The sequence below is a fragment of the Crinia signifera genome, chromosome 3 (genome assembly GCF_055691185.1).
Source record: "Crinia signifera chromosome 3, ASM5569118v1, whole genome shotgun sequence".
NCBI classification, from domain to species: domain Eukaryota; kingdom Metazoa; phylum Chordata; class Amphibia; order Anura; family Myobatrachidae; genus Crinia; species Crinia signifera.
The window spans coordinates 36,235,541-36,255,015 of NC_139219.1; the positions used below are offsets into that span (position 1 = coordinate 36,235,541).

The 19,475-nt window shown below is 43.2% G+C and overlaps 1 protein-coding gene across 3 annotated transcripts in view; it reads left to right on the forward strand.

Annotated features, from left to right (window-relative positions):
- Positions 1-18,993, forward strand: part of PLCB1 (phospholipase C beta 1) — a 632,132-nt gene extending 613,139 nt beyond the window's left edge. The window contains exon 32 of one of the 3 annotated variants that reach the window (XM_083175630.1): positions 15,131-18,993. In XM_083175630.1, the coding sequence (XP_083031756.1) occupies positions 15,131-15,367 (237 nt within the window). In that variant the 3' untranslated portion in view covers positions 15,368-18,993. The remainder of the gene's footprint in view (positions 1-15,130) is intronic. The other 2 variants (XM_083175632.1, XM_083175631.1) reach the window with 2 other exon arrangements.
- The last annotated feature ends 482 nt before the right edge of the window (positions 18,994-19,475 follow it).

Here is a 19,475-nt window from a genome sequence, read left to right on the forward strand (position 1 = left end):
ACAAATGTTCCGGATGCACGAACTGCAACTTTATGGTCACCGGCAATGAGTTCAAGAATCCCACCAATGGACAAAAATTTAAAATCAATCACAGATTAGACTGTAATAGCAAGTTTCTACGTGGGTAAAACCACAAGGATGATTAAAGAAAGGTTAGGACAGCACAGATCATCCATCAAGAAATGTTTTGCAAACAACAACGAGACGTTGGACCTCAAGCAACTCCCTGTGGCCAGACACTACCTGGAGAAGAGTCACAATATTACACACCTCAAATGCCATCTAATTGATCATATACCCCCACTCAGACGGGGTGGGGACCGTGACAGATTGCTGCTACAACGGGAATTACAATGGATCCACCGACTTAATTCCCTAACTCCGCATGGTCTAAATGAAGACTACAAAATGGGTTGCTTCATATGAACCCACCGCACGCACAGTGCCTGAGTGCACTCCCATACTGAACTAACTGATGTTTCACCCCTCCTATAGTCTAATAGCAGCAGTTGCACATATTATAAGCCCATTCGCCTATACCTCCTAGATACAACACTGGCAGACTGGATTCCCCGCTATTCTGGCCAGGTTGTTGCATCTTTTTAACTACATCTCAGACACATAGTCATACAAGAGTCGACACCGCCGTGTGTCGCCGCCTACTAATTGTTGGGACCTGCTGGACACCGCCGTGTGTCTAATTATACAGTCTTTTGAGCTGAATTTATAATAACTTACTGTAGCACCTCCGAGTGCGATTATGCATATGCAAGTTCAACCAAAGCTGACACCGCCGTGTGTCAACACATATATATTAGACTGTACTCATTGGACACTGAACTGCTGAATGTAGCACCGCCGAGTGCACCTTGTCTTTTTGCTATTTATCACAATCATGTTAGGCGACTTGAATACGATATCCCTTTGTTGGGATTAATACTATACTGTGAATGATTTGTTATAAGTCTGCAATGAAGCGCCTCCGTGCGCTATGCTTGTATATGTGATTGCATTAGCATTTCTTCCGACAAACTACAATGTTTGTCAGGGCAACTATGTAACCAGAGATGTAACACTCTGGACATCAGCCGCTCAGTGACACTATTTTCAGCGGTCCATATGCACAATTAAGTCGTTCACTATCTGTACACATGAGGAGTTCACCAATCTGGCTTCCGTGCAATTAAACACCTGCTATTAACTTGACAGCGCTACATCCTCACCTTGCGTGCACTTCGTTATCGGTGTTCCCGTCACATACAAGTTATGGTCATTTTATTCACATAACTCACTTGGTGAAATTTCTTTTGTACCCCGCTCTGCACCCCCGCACTCCTACCTCATTATTGCAACCTCAAACGGCATGTAGCACACAATTAACAGGCATCACAGGGAATCCCCCATGACGCGACTCAGACCAGCTCTCTGTTGCTTAGCAACAGGAAGCTTTCAGCCCCGTGCGTGGTGCTGATTGACAGCGCACTTTGAACCCCAAGGCGGGTCTGGCGCCCTTTTTTATGATAAATACTGCCTAGTTTGCTACTGTGTTGTACCCCTGAGGAAAACTGGCGTGAGTCCAGTTGAAACAGACTGTCGGGTCTGTTTGATGTTGTATACGATGTTTGCCATGCTGTAAGCATCTTTCAAATACATTTTTCTTTTCTTACTACAAAACGAGTGCTGGTCTGTCTTCTTCCCTCCTGCAAAGTTGGGTAAGTGCTAACTCTATTTAAATTCAATTGGACCCTGCACCACAGATGCAATAAGAACTTACTTTGAGTGCCGTTTTGAAAACTTTGTTTATATATATATATATATATACTATTTTATATGATATATTGTTTGGTTCAACAATGCAATAGCATATTAGTTATTAGGAATGCTTATATCAGTAAGTGATAAAGTACCTGTCAGACACTTTACCTAAAACTGGAGACACACGTAAAGATCTATCCGTCCAATCTGTCTGGTGGGAACGAAAATCTAGTAATGTATGGAAGAAAATGACAGTATGCCAAGCGTAGCGAGGCACCGAGCCCGAAGCATGGCTGTGCTATGTTTCAGTGTCCATGTTGACTGTGTCGACATTCGGGATAATAAAAAGGGAAAAACCCCACTTTTTGGGGGAGGGGGGCCAAATGGCATGCGTGAAAACGGCCGCAAATTTGACGAATCCACGTGAATTTTCGGCAATTTCGCCGATACACGTGGTTTTGTCTGATGCTGGGTCTTTTTTTAGAAAAATCTGCACTGGGATTGAGTAGGCAAATCTAAACCCCCCCCCCAAAAAAAAAAAAAAAAACTGGTGAAACTGCAGTTTTTTCACCTGTGATTGAATACGGGTCATAGGGGTAAATTTACTAAGGTGAGAGTGTTTAGAAGTGTGTGATGTTGTCCATAACAACCAGTCCATTTCTAGCTTTTAACCTCTAGAACAGGGCTAGACAACCTGTGGCTTTCCAGCTGTTGTAAAACTACAAGTCCCATCATGCCTTGCCACCGTTTTGCTATTAGAAAATGCTAAAACTGGCAATGCATGCTGGGATGTGTAGTTTCACAACAGCTGGAGAGCCACAGTTTAGTCAGACCTGCTCTGGAAGGTACTAGATAAATGACAAGCAGAATTTGATTGGTGGATATGGGCAACATCTCTAACTTCCAAAATCTCTCACTTACTGTAGATAAATTTACCCCATAATGTCCATGAACCAATTGAAGGCAAAATGGTAACATCTGCTCTGTTCCTGGACTTCCCTGGTAATGTATGTTTGCCAATGCCTGTGTTGAAACACCTTTCTTATCAATTACCCAGCTCCCCACAGGTGATGGTAATAGTACATTACCAGGGAATCCCAGGAACAGAGCATTTTCTCCCTGAAGGAGAGGGTCAGGTAGGCAACCCTGGATTAATGTCAGATGTTCCGTGGCTTAACAGGCATGGAATCTTGGCAAGGCAGTACAGCTTGGAAAGGAAGCTTGTCAAGGCAGGTTACAGAGGGTCACAAGTACACCACAGGAAACATCAATGAACATTGGAATATACAGTAGGAACCACTGCAGCATTGAATAGGAAACATTAATGTCCCAGCAATGCTCTGGCAATTTAGCTCTGGCAAACTAAATTGCTGGTTCTCAAGTGTATTCCATGCTGGTAATAGATGACTAGTCAATTAACTTATCTTTGGTGTTGGAGAATCCAACTGCAGGGAAACCTGACAGAACAGAGCCTAAAGGTGCCCATACATGGTGCGAGGGGGCCATGCAATGCGCACTCCCGCGGGCATCCCATCGCACAGCACATAAGGTCTGTGCAGCCCATGCATTTTTAACTAGCTTCGGATCGCATCGCATTCAATTTGCGTGCAATGCCATCTAGTTCAAAATGCATGGAAATATACTGTGTATGGCAGGGGTGGCCAAACTGGTCCTCGAGATCTACCAACGGTCCACGTTTTCCAGGTTACCTAGCTGGCGCACAGCTGCAGTCATTACTAACTGTAACATTTTCAAACCAGCTGCATCCCTTCTTACTATCAATCCACATGTTGCCTGGAAAACATGCACCGTTGGTAGATCTTGAGGACAGGTTTGGCCACCCCTGGTGTATGGGCACCTTAAGCGTGATATTTAATAGGTTGAGATATTTTGACTTTTGTGATTTTCAGTAAAAAACAGGTGAATTTGCATGTTTTTTTTTCCAAAATTGCCAATTTAATATGGTGCAAATTGCGCTAAAAATCCAACATTTTGTAGCGAAAATCGATCATTTTGACCTGTTGATTTTTTTCTCACATCTCAGTTCTGATCCAGATGTTTTCCCATTATAAAGAATACAACTCACAAATTTAATAGGATGCGATTTTTGGAAAACTTTACCAAAAATCGCAAAACAAATGGACCCATTTCAACATGGCGAGTTGGACAGAACCATGCACAGACCAGTACGATCTGTGCATGGTTCTGTCCAAAAAATTGTGTAAAAGTAAAAATTATTTAAAAAAAAAATATGGCGTGGGGTCCCCCTCCTGGGCATAACCATCCCCGGTCTCAAAGAACCTGGGGCTGGTTCTAGAAATTCAGGAGACAAAAAACATAGGGGATCCCCAGGATTTCTAAAACCAGCACCAGGCTCAAGGGCTGGTCCTGTTTCACAAAATATGGGGACAAAATGAGTAGGGCTCCCCCGTATTTTGGCAACCAGCACCGGGCCCAAACAGCCAACAGGATAATGCCACAGCCGGGAGAAACTTTTAATGCAAGTTTCCCCGGACAAAGCTTTCATATCCGTGGCTGGTCAGCTCACGCAGGGACCCTAGAGGAGCGGGAACGCCCAATAAAGGGGTCCCTCCATCTTCAGAGTTAACCCTGCCCAGGCTGAAGCCCGGGGCTGTCCCCGATGCCCCTGGGGTGGTAGGCACCAAGCTGATAAATGCTTAATAATAGATGAAACTATTGCGTAATGTTGTGGAACAACAAGTCCCAGTAAGCCTGCCCCACATATACTTTGACAGGCGCAGGCTGCGGCACCCAGCAGCCCACAGCTACAGTGTCGTAGGAGGGGAGGAAGTGCCTCCAGTGCCAGCCCTGCTCTTGATTAAGCATCCTGCTAAACAGCTCCTGTTTGACCGCATTCTGCTAAAATGCATTGTGTAGGCGCAGCCATAGATTCACATGTGCATGCAATGATAGACAGAATCTGATCAATCTATCAGACTGTTGTTCATTCTATCTATCAATCTATCAGACTGTTGTTCATTCTATCTATCAATCTATCAGACCGTTGTACATTTTTCCGGGGGCTGGAAAACACGTAGCCGGTATCTGACCTTGTCAACCATGGCCATGTGCTAAGGTACTGTAGGCGCATTCAGGCACGGCAATGAAAAAAGGCAAATATGTGACTTCTAAAAAGAGGATCCTTTGTTCTCCATTGTATATGACCCACAGTGAATGCATGGAATTATGGCACACTGTATACTCAATAAATCATGAGCTACATAGTAAGTGTTTACAGAATAGGAGTATGCTTCCAGCTTGTCATGTGTTCTATTTCTGTGAAAGTGGATTTGCAGGTTGTTTGAGCTTATAAATTGGACAAGTCATTTAACTCTTGCTTTATTAAATGGCGAAATGGATTTCTTATTGGGTATAGGGTGTGATTCGTGATTGTAAGTACAGCAAATAAAGCAAGTAACTTTGTGTCTGGAGCAAACTATATTGCTATACAACAGGATCATTTATATTTATAATTTTTTTCTGTGCACAGTAAATAATGGCTGTTTTTGCATGTAGCCCACAAATGTTCTTTTAAACTGCCATTTAGATTATTTTGAAAACACCCTACTCAAATTTAGGCTCAGGGGGAGAAGGGAAGCGGCGGCATATAGTGGAGGGGCGGGCGTCAGAGTGGTCGAGCCACCCGATTCGCTGCCGTGAGCTACGGGTTGGCAACCACTGCTCTAAATTATAAAGCCAAATTCAGAGCAAAGTACCTAACAAACATTATCTATGAAATGATAGACATACAATCACAGATAGATAATCATATCATTCACATGGTTGAAAGTTAGTTTGATGTACAGTAGTTCCATACATGGATACAAATAAAAGCAAACTATAAATAATAAGCAAGTAAGCGGATGGGTAGCTGGATAGACATTGGGGGACAGAAAAAAGAGGTCCAAAACTAACAGACAGGGAAGCACATTTACGTTTGGTATACATACACGGGGCAAGGTAAACAGATTATTTACCGGAGATAGGTGAGAGAGATTCCGCTAATTGTAAACCAAACACACCTATGCGGGTGGTCATAAGAGGAACAGATCTGCCCGTACTACCAACGCTAGTAGTCAACTCCTCAGAAGGAGGCCAACCAAGGGCACTGCCACAGAAGGTGCCAGAAACCAGCCTCAATAGCTGAGCATTTGGGGCAGGTACCTGACAATAAACCTCTAATTGGAAGTAATCTACTTGGGGTCCAGTAAAGATAGTAGGTGTACAATTGAATCTGCTGGAACCTAGCATAGGCAGTGGCACACCTAGGGGAACTAATAATGCAGTCCCAGAATTCATAATTCAGTGAGCCTAAATCAATCACCCACAATCAGACCATCTGTCCCAGGAGAGGCGAGAGGAGTACAGAACTGAAATAATTTTGTGCCGTGGCATATTTCTTATTAGTGCGTGAACAGGGGACTCAGAGAGTTGCGTAGCTCCACTCCCCCTACTGCTCAGTCACAGCATGGCAGAGCTGACGGTATCAGTAAAAATTGTGTTTAGGTATACCATATATAGCAGCCAGAGTATCAAATGATTGAAGAACACCCTCCCTCATAAAATTATTGACCTAGGCACACCCAGCTTGAACTACCCTAGATATTTAAACTATGTGCACCACCGTAACAGGAAAGTATATGCAGAGGGATGACAGGTAGATGAGAGCAACAGAAACACCACTGACTTGTCCCAATTTATGCGTATGACAGAGTACCATTCAAAATCCTCAACCAACCCTTCTTGCTTTTACTTCAAGAATCAGGCCCAAAGTACATAAGCCCTATGGAAATGGGTGTTTATCTTTGCTTTATTTATTTTTTTGCTTGTGTCCTCTTTCCAAATTGATCACTAGAAAGATGGTACAGCCAGGAACATGAATGGGGGGAGCACAGCACAATTTTGGGGAGCAGAGCAGCCAGCTGCACATGGGGCCTCTGTGGCCTTAAAATGTCCCAGTATGTACTATACCCAACACACTCATTAAAAAGCAAGAAGTCCTGATATTATTTCTATAGGTCAAAGTCTACAAACTTAGGCCCTTATTCTAGTTCACTTGCAGAGGCAAATTCCTTCTCAAATGGGCAGAACCATGTTCACTGCAGGTGGGGCAGATGTAATTTGTGCAGAGAGAGTTAGATTTGGGTGAGTCATTTTGTTTCTGTGCAGGGAAAATACTGGCTGCTTTATTTCTACACTGCAATATAGATCTCACTTTGAAGTAAAACCCCACCCAAATCTAATTCTCTCTGCACAAGTTACATCTGCCCCACCTGCAGTGCGCATGGTTCTGTCCATTTGAGAAGGAATTTACCTCTGCGAGTGAACTAGAATAAGGGCCTTACTTCCCCAAAGTAAGCTCAAACCGCAGTAGTCATTTGGTTGAACTTTTCTGTCCCAAACTGACTTGCGTAAGTAGATGTTTGGTTAATAATAGGAACCCAGGTGGCGAATAACTGTAATTGTAGGACACAAAGTATTCCTAGTTGCAATGTCCACTTTATCAGCAAGTAGTCTGACATTTGATTTTTTTTTGTAAAAGGTTACTCTGTAAGTTTCCCCTCTGCTGCAATTACACTGCAGGATGCTCGTCTCTGTAATGTCATGTTAGAAGCAGGGTGATAGGCTACACAGAGCTGGTCACTGGGCGGTGATGATGGCAAGGCGAGGGTGATAGCACGTAATGCCCTTGTTTGCTAGGTTATCATAGCATTCTACAGAGACCTACAGAGACAGTTCCATGCTGGGCATCATGTGGGGAAAGGTAACCATTGTTACATAAATGCACATTACAAGCATTTCTTTCAAAAAGAAATCTGCTTTCACTTGAAAACATCTGAGCATGTTGTTCGCAACAGGACCTGTTTTCTTTATTTAGAAACCGTGGTACACATGGATTGCTATATTAAGGTCAGCAAGCTTTTTTTATGATTTGCGTTACCACTGTACAGTAAGTAGGTCTCCTGAGGCTATTCCAGGAGACAATACAGCAGGCACAAAAAGGACAATTTAAACAGGATTTTAACAGTATTTAAAGGGACAGATAGACACATCTCATTTGCATTGCGCTACGTGGGAGGTGGGTGCATGACGCTTAGTGGGCACGACTTGTAAAGAAATATACCTTGTTGTTATTTTGCTAACTAGTTAAACATATAAAGGAGTTTATCTACTAAAATTCTGCTTTGTGGTCACCATATGTAGTGGGGGGGGTGGTATAACTCACGGATTATGTCCAGGTCAATCAACACAAGTCTTTCAGATTTCTTTTGGTGTCAATGTCGACACCTGAGCAAGCGGACCCCCCGATTAGTGTAGTGCGGATGCTCGTCGTGCTTCTGAACAGTTTACTATTCCCAATCGGATTCCACGTGGATGGTAAAGAATCAAAAAAATTTAGAAAAACCAATGTCAACTAGGGATGTCAATCCCGGGGCATTTTTTCAATCCCAGGATTTGGGATTGGAAAATGCTCAATCCAGGGATTGCATCCCTAATTTTAAAAAAATCCTCCTACGTCCCCCCAAAAGACTGACACATTTACAGTACTTACATACAGTACTTGGTGCATCAGGCGGTGAGGCTGGGGAGCAGGCCAGACGGAGCAGCGGGGTGGGTGATGCGCACTGAGCGGCCGGGCTGTTGGCAGAGGAGCATGCGGTGTGTGGGTGCGGCCTGTTCAGCGTGACCTTTAGCATTACGCCACGCTGGGTGCCGGGTCGGGACAGACAGACAGGTAGCGTTTGTGCGAGTGCTCAGATGCTGCCTGGCATTAAGACTAAGATTAAGATTCTAATCCTGAAATTTCGAGATTGGAGACGCCAATCTCAGGATTGAAATCCTGGCGATTTTGGGGCCAAATCCCGGTATCCCGCTGATCCCGATCCCGTGATTGGCCACCCTAATTTCGACCTTTTCATGAGTCCGCTATTGCCGGGTCGACCTTTAACTTGGGTCGACCGTTGTCAGTGTCAACCTAGTGCATGTAGATCTTTCTCAGTGTCAATCTTTTAGTGGCGACCTATTGACTGTCTAGCTAGAGATTGTCTGTGAGCCATCCAGATACCTTGTAGCGGAGGAACAAATAGTGATAAAATGGAGGACTTTATTCTGAGTCACATATATGTCACATAAAACATACGCATCTTTACATAACTCGGGCGATTCTGCGGAGTGAGGATCATGCTGCATTGAGTAACATGGCTCTTGTTCTGACATAATAGAAATAGACTGCGCTGCACATTGGGATCGGGTAAAGGCAAACACGGTGCGTTTTTGCTCTAACGTGCTATCTATATAGTCAAAATCGATAGCCCAAATCGCACTGTGTATACACAGCATTAGACAATGTGAATTTAAATCCTTTTAAAACATGTAGCAGTTAGATTTGTATTTCTCATTGTTTCCTACAATGCAACTCCCAAATCCCACGGCTGGTGTGGGGAAGGGGCTCTCAGGGATTCCCAGCAGAGTAGACCAGCCCACTCTCCAGTGATTTCCTTGATGGTGGAAATGGCAGTGAATGGCATTATTGTGACAATTCACAGCTCTGAAAACTAGACAAGATGCCGCATTGATACATTTCATTTTTGGAACAAAATATTTGAACCTCTGGCTCTACCGTGCTTGTGAAACTACAAATCCCAGCGGGTCTTGCCAAGACAGACCTGCTAGGGCCTGTGGTGTCACAACAGCAGGCAAGCCCCAGCTTGCCTCTTTCTGCCGCAGATTAGTAATATAATAAGCTTCGTTGGTTTGGTTTTAAATTCTTTTCCACTGTGAAGTCAGCTTCTAATAGAAATTTAAAAGTTTTCCAGTTCATCTGATTATAGGTCTGACAATAGAAAAAAATTCTGTAGATTTTTCAGTAGACCTGTGATAAATATGTAGTAATGTCATGAAAAGGCCTAAGCTGGCGTCTTTGAAGGGAAAACAGTCCCTATTTATAAACTGAGTTTATTTTCACGTCCGGAACAGGTTTACATAGAATAACTCTTTCTGCTGGAAGAACCTTTGTTCTCCGCATCTCTGCCATTATTAATATGAGAAAAGGCTGCAGAAATGATATTAAATATAAACTAGTCTTAAGAGGAACATTGCCCCCAGCAGAGGAATGATCAATTTAGTAAATAATTAATTCATCACAGAATATGCTATAATACATGTACGCTGTAGCAAGCGGCAGCTTTTCAACAAATCACGGGAGTATGTGCATTCTGTAACAGAGATGATACTAAAAGGGGGCATTGTAATTAGAGGTGCAGAGTTGCCACGAGAATTTCTGATGCCAGGGTGTGCAGTACCTACAGTATGGAGTGTTATGCTGTTGAGCTGGGTTGGTTGGGGTCTACTAGTTGTAATGCATGGTCACATTAAGGGGGTTATTCTGGTTCACTCACAAGGCTGTGAATTCACAGCCTTGCGAGTCCTCCAAACACCGCCCGGGCCACTAACCCCCCATCGCAGCGTGAGTCCGCCCGCACTGGCAGCGATTGGATGTTTAACATAAACATCCACTTGCAGACTAGGGTGCACAAATTTTGGCGAAGATGCACGAATAGCTCAGGGACTCTCAGGTCACTGAGCTATTCGTGCACCCTCGGGAGGAAGTGGACGGGCAGCTGACATCCGGTGATGTCACACCCCTCCCCCCCCCCCGCGCGTGCGCGTTTTGCATGGGAACGCCCATGAAACGCTGGGCGTTCTCATGGGCAGATCGTCCATGCCCGCCACCCCACGCCCCAGCCTGCAATCCTGGGTGTGTGTATGGCGAACAGCCTATTTCTGCACATGCGCTGAAATGCGTCTGCACATGCACGGGGGAGCAAAGGGACCTGAATAAGGTCCTAAATATAGAGATGTCATCGATAACTCTGCGCTCTCTACATTGTCACATTTTTACGGAAACGACAAATATTTTTATTGGGAGGACAATGCCACCTTTCATGTTTCCAGGGCAACAACGGACTGGTACTGAATCCAGAAAACTTGATAAACCAGGTGGACTGGCCAGCTCAGATTAGGGAGAAAGAGGTAGAGACTGCAGAGTTGGCAGGAGGGGGCATGCTGAGAGGCTGTATTAAACGGTGTGAATTGAGACTACTGAAAGAAAAATAAAAGATCTACATATGTGTCCACATACCTCTAGCCTGCTTGCATGTTAAACAGCCCTTCTAATTCCAGGGGCGCCATGCCATGCCATTACTTGGTAGTGCTAAACGTCATTTTGTGCGACTTTAAAAACTTTTAAATGCTTCTTATTCACATTGCTATGCGAATTAGACGCACAAGCAGACCTTGCTGATTAAAATAATAAGTGGCATGCCGATCGGTAACCAGTCTTAAACACTACATGATAATAGAATTCAGAGATATTGGTTACATATATTTGCGCAGATGTATGATTTAGCCCCCAAGCTAGGGGTCCCTATATCTATATCTAGGTGCAGGGTGTGGCTCTCCAAAAAATAAGCATAGGCCAGAAAGCCCAAAGCAACGCAGCAGTGATAAAAATAAAGTGTTAATAAGTGTAAGTGGTAGTTAGCCAGAGCTATATACAAAAAGTGATACAAAAAAATGAATATAAATGAAAATAAATAAATAGTGTTAGTAAAGAGATTAGTGGGTGCTAGATACAGCAACAGGGACCCTCAGTTTACAGAGAAGCCGTTCAACATCAGTATAGTTGTCTGTTGATTTCTAGAACCATCAGTAGACACAAGAAGGGACCTTCTTATTTTCCCCTAACTTTAAAAGAGGAAAAAAACTGACTATACAAATTAAACTGAGTTATCATTGGCTAGATTTGTGGTATAATCTAGGTCTGTGAGGATGAAAAAAATTAGATGTTAATACACAAACCATTAAATGCCGTTAATGAATTTGTATTGGGTAAGACCAAACTTAACTACTCTCCCTGAGGTTGCAGGAGACTCCCGAGTAGGTGTTCTTCCTGCATTCCACCACTTCCTAGCCAAATTGTGGGACAAACGGGGAGTGTGTCTAAACGGCATGAATTTGTGTAATTTAGACTTAAAATTAACCAAAGACCCATAAATCAAGAAATTTTCTTTGCAAAGGTCAACACTGATTTAAAGTTATAGCATACCTTCCAACTTCTGTTCCTTTTTGAAACGGGATCTGTCCCAGAAAGGGGGTGGAGCTGCGGGGTGAGTGGGTTTGGTTCAATTTTTGAGGGCGTGCCCAGCGCTTTCTCGGCTACCCGCACTGCACTAATAGATGCCGTGCGCACTGTCCCCGCCACCTGTGGGACAATAAGATCTCCGTGGGAGGAACCGATAGACAGCGTCCAGTTAGTAGGACTGTCCTGCTTAGAATCCTGACAGTTGGGAGGTATGGTTTTAAAGCAGAAAGGCAAGTTAAAATGAATGGCATGCAGAAAAATAAAATGGAGTTATACAGCCATTACAGTTTGAAGGAAATAAAATAGTTGTATTGCATGTAAGTACAGTAGGACTATGGGCCTTATTTTGGTTCATTCTTTCTGACAAAAAAACCTTTCTTAGATGAACAAAACCATGTGCACTGCAGGGGGGGCAGATGTTACTTGTGCAGAGAGAATTAGATTTGGGTGCGTTATTTTGTTTCTGTGCAGGGTAAATACTGACTGCTTTATTTTTACACTGCAATATAGATCTCACTTTGAAGTAAAACCCAACCCAAATCTAACTCTCTCTGCACATGTTACATCTGCCCCACCTGCAGTGCACATGGTTTTGCCCATCTAAGAAGGATTTTGTCAGAAAGAATTAACAAAAATAAGGCCCTATGTTCTAAGATGCACTTTCTGTAAGAAATGTAGAGTAACATAAAAAGGCTCCATATAATGGGGCTTTCTTCCCTGCATAAAGTAGACTTTACAATGATTTATCCCAGTGGCATTTTTTTTTATGAAACATCTGTTATTTTATACTTGTAGCTTCAACTGTAATAATCTAATGACCAAATCTGTCTCTGACCTCTGATTGGACACAGTTAAACCATATTTGCTGGAGACGTTTGCCTCCACAGAGGAAGATCTCTATAAGGTCCATGAGGGGCATTCAGTTGATTGGAGAGTTTGGTAACAGGATCATTAAGTCTCACCTGAATGCACACCACGGTAGCAGGCAGCAGGGGGTGGAACTTAATGACACAAATCATGTCTCTAAAGCCCCGTACACATGGGGAGATTTCCGCAAATATCACCAGGAATATGGTTGCTGAGTGACCATATCCCTGTGTGTACAGGGTGACGTTAGCTATGAGTGCGCTCCTGCGACCAGCCCAGTACTGGTCAGAGGAGCATGCTCCTGCCACCAGCGACTTTCTCCTACAGTGATTCATCAGCGACCATCGCTGATCACTGATGAAAAGGAGACACACATCGATGTGGTCGCTGAGCCAGAATCACTCAGCGACCAAATTGCTCCGTGTGTAAGGAGCTTAAGCCAATCACTTCGGCACAGTTCTCTGAGCAAGCGGGCAGAATGGAGGAGGCTGGTCTAATCTTCTGAGAGTCCACAGGGGAACTTGTGATTCTCTGGACATAACGGGAAAGTATTCACTATTCACTAGATGAGAATTAACAAAATGAAAGGCAAAGCATTGGGTAAGATTCAGCAGAGTAGCAAGCGGTCAAAACTCAGAAAATGCTATTCAGGGCTTGGATATGGTGGGCAACGCCATCTTCAGATCGGTGTTGCCCTATAGAATATTATGGTCTTTTATCGTACCTCCCTGCTGTGAGGGATCCAACACGATCCCTCCCAGCACCTTCTGTGGCGTGAGCCAGAAATCCTAAAACTGGAAGTGTTATCACCGCAAAGACCGTTCTTACCGCAAGAGCCGTCCTTTGCTAAAGTCTTCATGCATACGGCGTTAGTAAACACTGATATGCATCCTGCCCATTGATTGTTGCAGCTGCAGATGGCAAATTTAGCTTACAGCTGTTTTAAAAAAATATATATATATACAGCATTGTGTAGATTTTAGGTAAGTTGCAGCTGAAATGGTGCAAGAGTGCACTGCACTGAGGGCGAGATTTACTAAAGGGAAAATGCCGTAAAACCCCCGTTTTACGGCATTTTCCTATGTATCAATCCCCTTCCGCCCCGTTTTCGCAAGGCCGGCTTCTTTCGCCTCCCGCCGTACGACGTCCGCGCCCCCCCCCCCCCCCCCCCCCCCGTCCTCCAAAATCTCCTCCTCCCCCTGGTGTGACAGCCGGGAGGACATCCGGCTTCAGGGGGGAGGAGGAGACGCAGGGGGACGCTGCCAGCCGCCGGGAGGTGACGGAGTCCCCTGCAGCCCACATCACAGGTATCGCGGGGGTCTCCATCACCGCAACCCGATGCTGGCCGCATATGTTAGTACATATGCGGCAGCATCGCGGCGGCTGCAGTGTGAAGGGCGGCGATGTATGTTAATACATCCCGCCCATACAGAGGTTTATTTGGTAAAATGGTGCAAGCAATTATGTGCCCAGAGCAAACAATGAAACTTTTATAGTCTGAGAACCCTACTGACGTGATTGGAGCTGTATGGGTTGTATGGGTATATGATTAGTATCAATGCCAGGTTATACAATTAGCCCCCCCCCCCAAAATTACTTTTAAGACTCCAGTAACTGTTCAGTTCCTTGATCAAAGATCATTTGTTTCCATTGTTCCTACAGTATGGTCATTCATTATGCTGGACAAAAAGGAATGGATTCTGCAAGTGACTATTTTTGACCTCTTTGTAACCACTTTCGGTCTGAAAATCACTGCTTTTACTCTGCCGGGTCATTTTGCCGGTCCCAGTCTGACCCCCCTTTACACAGCAAAGCAAATTACCTGGTTAAAAATTCCTACCCGGTAATTTGCTGAATAATACTGGTATTTCTTCTCTGTGAATGAATCAACCCAGGTCGAATATCCCGGATCCTATACCATGGTAAATTCCTGGGTAGGAGACCTGGGATTTACGACCCTGGTTTGACCCTTTCACACAGAAAAAGGACCCGCGTTGAATGGCACATTATCGGGTAGAACTGCTTCACCCGGAAATTTGGTTTTCTGTGTGAAAAGGATACAGTATAAGTCACACATTTCTGGTACTGATTAGTAGCCACCTTTGCTGGAATATATGTAATTTCAGGGTCTTTTTGCTTTTAAATAAATATATACTAACATATCCTGCTTTGGAATTCCATATAGACAACTTATAGGTGCTAGTTTCTAGACTATATCGAACAGATTGTCTCTTATTTACTGTACTACTTTGTGAAATTATGCATAAGTTGACAGCACATTTTGAAATGGGTTCCAACGCGTCTAACTCCATCCTTAAATCATATTTTCCTTTTGTGTTCCAGTTTCAGGTTGAACTTGATCAGGAATACCAGGACAAATTCAAACGACTTCCGATGGAAATTCAGGAGTTTGTTCAGGAAGCAATGAAGGGCAAATTTAGCGAAGACGGAGAGCACAGCGCTGCTATCTTAACACCTGACAGTGTGAAGTCTTCAAATTCGGGAAACTACAAAAGCCAAGATCATGAGGAGGAAGGAGAAGCGGAGACTCCGGACAAACCATTGGATACATCTCTCTAACTTGGACTGAGCGGTTGCAATAGTTCTAGTACTGTCAAGGAGTCCTTTCCCGCATTGTCCTTTACATGTTGTTTGCAATGTGGATGCTGACTCTGGATAATAGTCCATGCCGGAAGCTTACAGTGCTTTTTTTAATGCACACTTCCAAGAGAAGCAATTTTGTATTGCACTCAGCACTCTGTTTTTATTTTAGTATTTAATATTATTCCCAGTCTTGGTGCATTTATTGTGTAAGGATTAACATGCAGATTTGATCATATATTGCTTCTTTGTTGGTGTTTTTGAGTACGCAAAAAAACGAACTTCCTGGCCTGCACACTGTTACGGAAGTGTGAAAAGGACTTTTATTTTTTGTTGGATCAAGTGCACAGACATTAGCATGGAAGTGCTATCACAGTAAGCTACAGCCAAGGCCGGTTTGGAGAAGGGCAGCACAGTTTGGGCATTCGTGAAAACTGTTCTAGATTAAACTCTGTAAAAATGAGACCAATTAGATTTTAGAGCTCATTGGTCTAGACCACTGTAGAAAATGCAAGCGGGCATCTGATTGATTGGTTGGCTGCAGTTGGCCACACCTTTTCTGCACAGCAGTCTGTGGGATAGTTTCGGAAATGTCTTCAGTGGTTATTGTTTTCTAAACAGCTCCTTATTGGCTTGATGTTTGCACTGAGAGATTCAACTTGTTGCTTTTGCAGGCACTGGTTGCTTGCTGTTTTGATATTTTATGTACCTGTAACATAAGAGATAATGGTTATGTCTTTTGAGAACTGTGGTCAACGTGTGAGAGACCTCTGCAGCAAAATATTTATTGAGATATACCCACAACATATCGTATACACAAAGATGTATCGGACGCGTGGGATTTTTATGGGGGAAGTGCACCCCACGGAACAAATAAGGGAGTCACATGTGCATGTTTGAACAAAGAATACTAACGTGTTGGTTAGATTCTGCAAATCAGTAACAAAGATAGGTGTAATATAACACATCCCCACACCCCTATGTGGTATTAATTCGTGTTGTACTGTACGTTGAAATAGTCTTTGGATATAAATTTAAAAATACAGATATATATATATAAATATATTTTGCAGGTTCAAAAATATTGATTTTAAAGTACTGTAGTTTATGTACATTTTTTTTTATAACTGTAAACAACGCAAACGGAAAACCCCCGAAGAGATCTAATATTGTGATATGTTCAAAAATAAGGTCGGTCTTGGTCCCCTTGAAATGAAAGCATTATCGCATGTTGGAGTATCTATAAGGAAAGTAGCAGGAATATCGATAGAGGACACCCCTATAAGGTGTGCGCTTACACCCCTATAAGGTGTGGGTGTAAGGTTACACCCAGCGGTCTAAGACAAATTTAGAGCATGTCCAGATACATCTTTAAGAGGTTCATCTGTGGTGGCTACTAAAGGTATAGAAACAAGTAACCAGTACCTGGAAATTGCAGCTTGTAAATTTTGCAACAGTGGGGGCAGCCTTATTGTGGAACGCTGTAAGATAAACCAATATTCTAGGTTATACAGCCAGTAAGTGCTCTCGGAACCTTAACATCATCATTTTGAGATTAAAGTCATGTTATGAGACAAACAGGACTGGTTTCTAATTGATTGGTCCGCAGCCAACAGAATGGTTATGTAATTGACAGAGGGACTTATTATACATGAGCGAGTGGACTTATCTATAATCCTTGACCTGGTTATTAGCGTTGATCATGGTCCCAACGGTCCTGATTTAGGGAGGACAGACCCGATCTGGGGGCTGTATCGTCCCATCCGAACCGTAGGCTAATGGATTAGTTCCTGGAGAGGAGGCGGTTAAAGTAGTGCTTATGGATTAGGAACCATAAGGCACATCCAATGTCCCTTTGTCGCACGTCCCAAAGTGCTGCAGAATGATTGGGTATGGTAATTGAATCCGCACTGCAGGAAATGTAAATATTGTCATAACTTGCCCCCATTTGCAGTTATGTTAGGGTTGAAGATTACACTAATTGTCTCAATATATTTGTATTGCATCTATGACTTAAATGTCATACTGCATCTTAATATATGAAAGATGTCAAAACATTGTTTTTGCACCATTATTGTTAATTAACTTTATTTATACAATAAGCTACATTGTTTTAATGTAAAAAAAGTAATATAAGGAATTATATTTTCATTATTACACATAGGAGAAAATATGCTAAATGCTGTTTAACAAGATTTTACAGTAATCATTAGTTGATCAAGAATAAGGCAACACGTGTTTCTCCTTCCTCTTGAACAGGAAGTGACATCACACTGCACCCTTCGTTCTTGTTTCCTGAAGGTTTTAAATGCCAAGACTAGTAGCACACAGATATGGACAATACTTGTAAATCGCACAAATAGGTGACTCATTGCAACCAGTTAGACATTAGTTTTCAGTAATCTAACTTGCATGAGGCTAGTATGAAAGCTAATATTAGTTCTCCGATGACTTATTGATGATCGTTATAGATGTCTTCAAAAATAGGCAATATAAAACATACATATGTGGCCCATAAATTAAAAGCAGTAATAATTTGTATGGATAAACCTAATATTGAGAAATATACATAATCCATTTTCATTTAAAGTTAATAATTTTTTTATATATATCATACGAATTTTCCATTTTGTCATATACTTGATTTCATTTTTAGTTGCAACCTTTTGACACACCAAAGGCAGGTCTATCGTAACAGCATTATAAGTTATGGGCAAAACATAGGCTTCTATAAAGTGAATAGCTGTCAGCACTCGGATTGGATGGAAAGCTCCAGTCTTCCACCAATTAGCATGCTGACATTCTTTCCCTGTCTGGCTGCTGGCTAGGAGGCACCACCCAGCCCCTAGATGTACAGTGTGCCTAAATGTTAAGATGTCCCTAACCAGCGGAATAACATTCTGTCGCCTGGTCCCTATTTCATCATCTGGTCTCAGAAAGGCCCCATCTCTGCACTATAAGCGGCAGGCACGTAGTTCATTTAATTTAAAATCAAAATTGGATTTTATTACACATGCACCTTGCATACTTTAAAAACCAGGGAGGAGACCTTGTCTGCAGGTAGAGTGGCCCCACTGCACCCCATAAAACATATGCAACACTGGTATCACACTTAATAAAACATAATGCCAATTGAAATGGTCACATACGTTACTGTCAAATTACAGTGGCTGCATGGGCTGTTTTTCCCATTAGATCTTGGGCAGCTCCAGTGGTAGTCCATCCGCTGCTAGGATAGAATAACGAGCACTTGATACTGTGGGCATTTTGGTGGCCCAACAGTATGCTTATTGCAGACGTGTCTTCTGTGTCCCAGTGGTCATGTCACCATCACTTCTGGCTTAGAACTCCAAAACGCCGACATTTTGGTTTTGCTCAGCTATCCCTACCCGTAACCAGGTGCAAATTTAGGAGTAAGGCTTCCCCTGGGCACAACATTATCGGTCACCCTCCATCAAATCACTTCCCCCTTCGGGCTAGGTCCTCCTGACTGCAAAAGTAAAACTAACCTCACCTGACTATTGCCTCCTCCTCCTTTACAAGTTACAAAATAAAATAATAAGTTGTAATGACTGCAAGTGTGAATGCTGTACCACCCTCTCTACCCCCCCCCCCCACCCACACACACACACACACTATCAAGTGTCTCCCCTAGACATGTGCCAGCTGACCAGCATAATACAGTATAAGTTGGATATTGCCAATGCCAGCTGGCCAGAATACCACAGATTAATACCCATTTTCCACTAAAAAAAACATGTCTGGCCTGGGTAATAGAACACAGGTTTCAAGTCCATTCACAATGGACTTGAAACAGGGCTTTCAACTCCATTCACAATGCAGGCTGGACCTGGCTTAGTGGCGTAATTTCCCTTTGCTGGCGCTTGGTAATGATATCATCTCCACGCCCTGGCAAGCCGGCTCTCTGTTGGCTTTTATTGGGTCACCTGCTTACATTGAAGCCGTACTCGGGTCCGACCCTGGTAGCTACTGGTCCCAGGTTACTATTCTGGTAACGTTTGTCAGTGAGCCATGACCTGGATTGATCCGTCAATAACCTGGGTTATTACAGCAGTGTAAAAGGGTC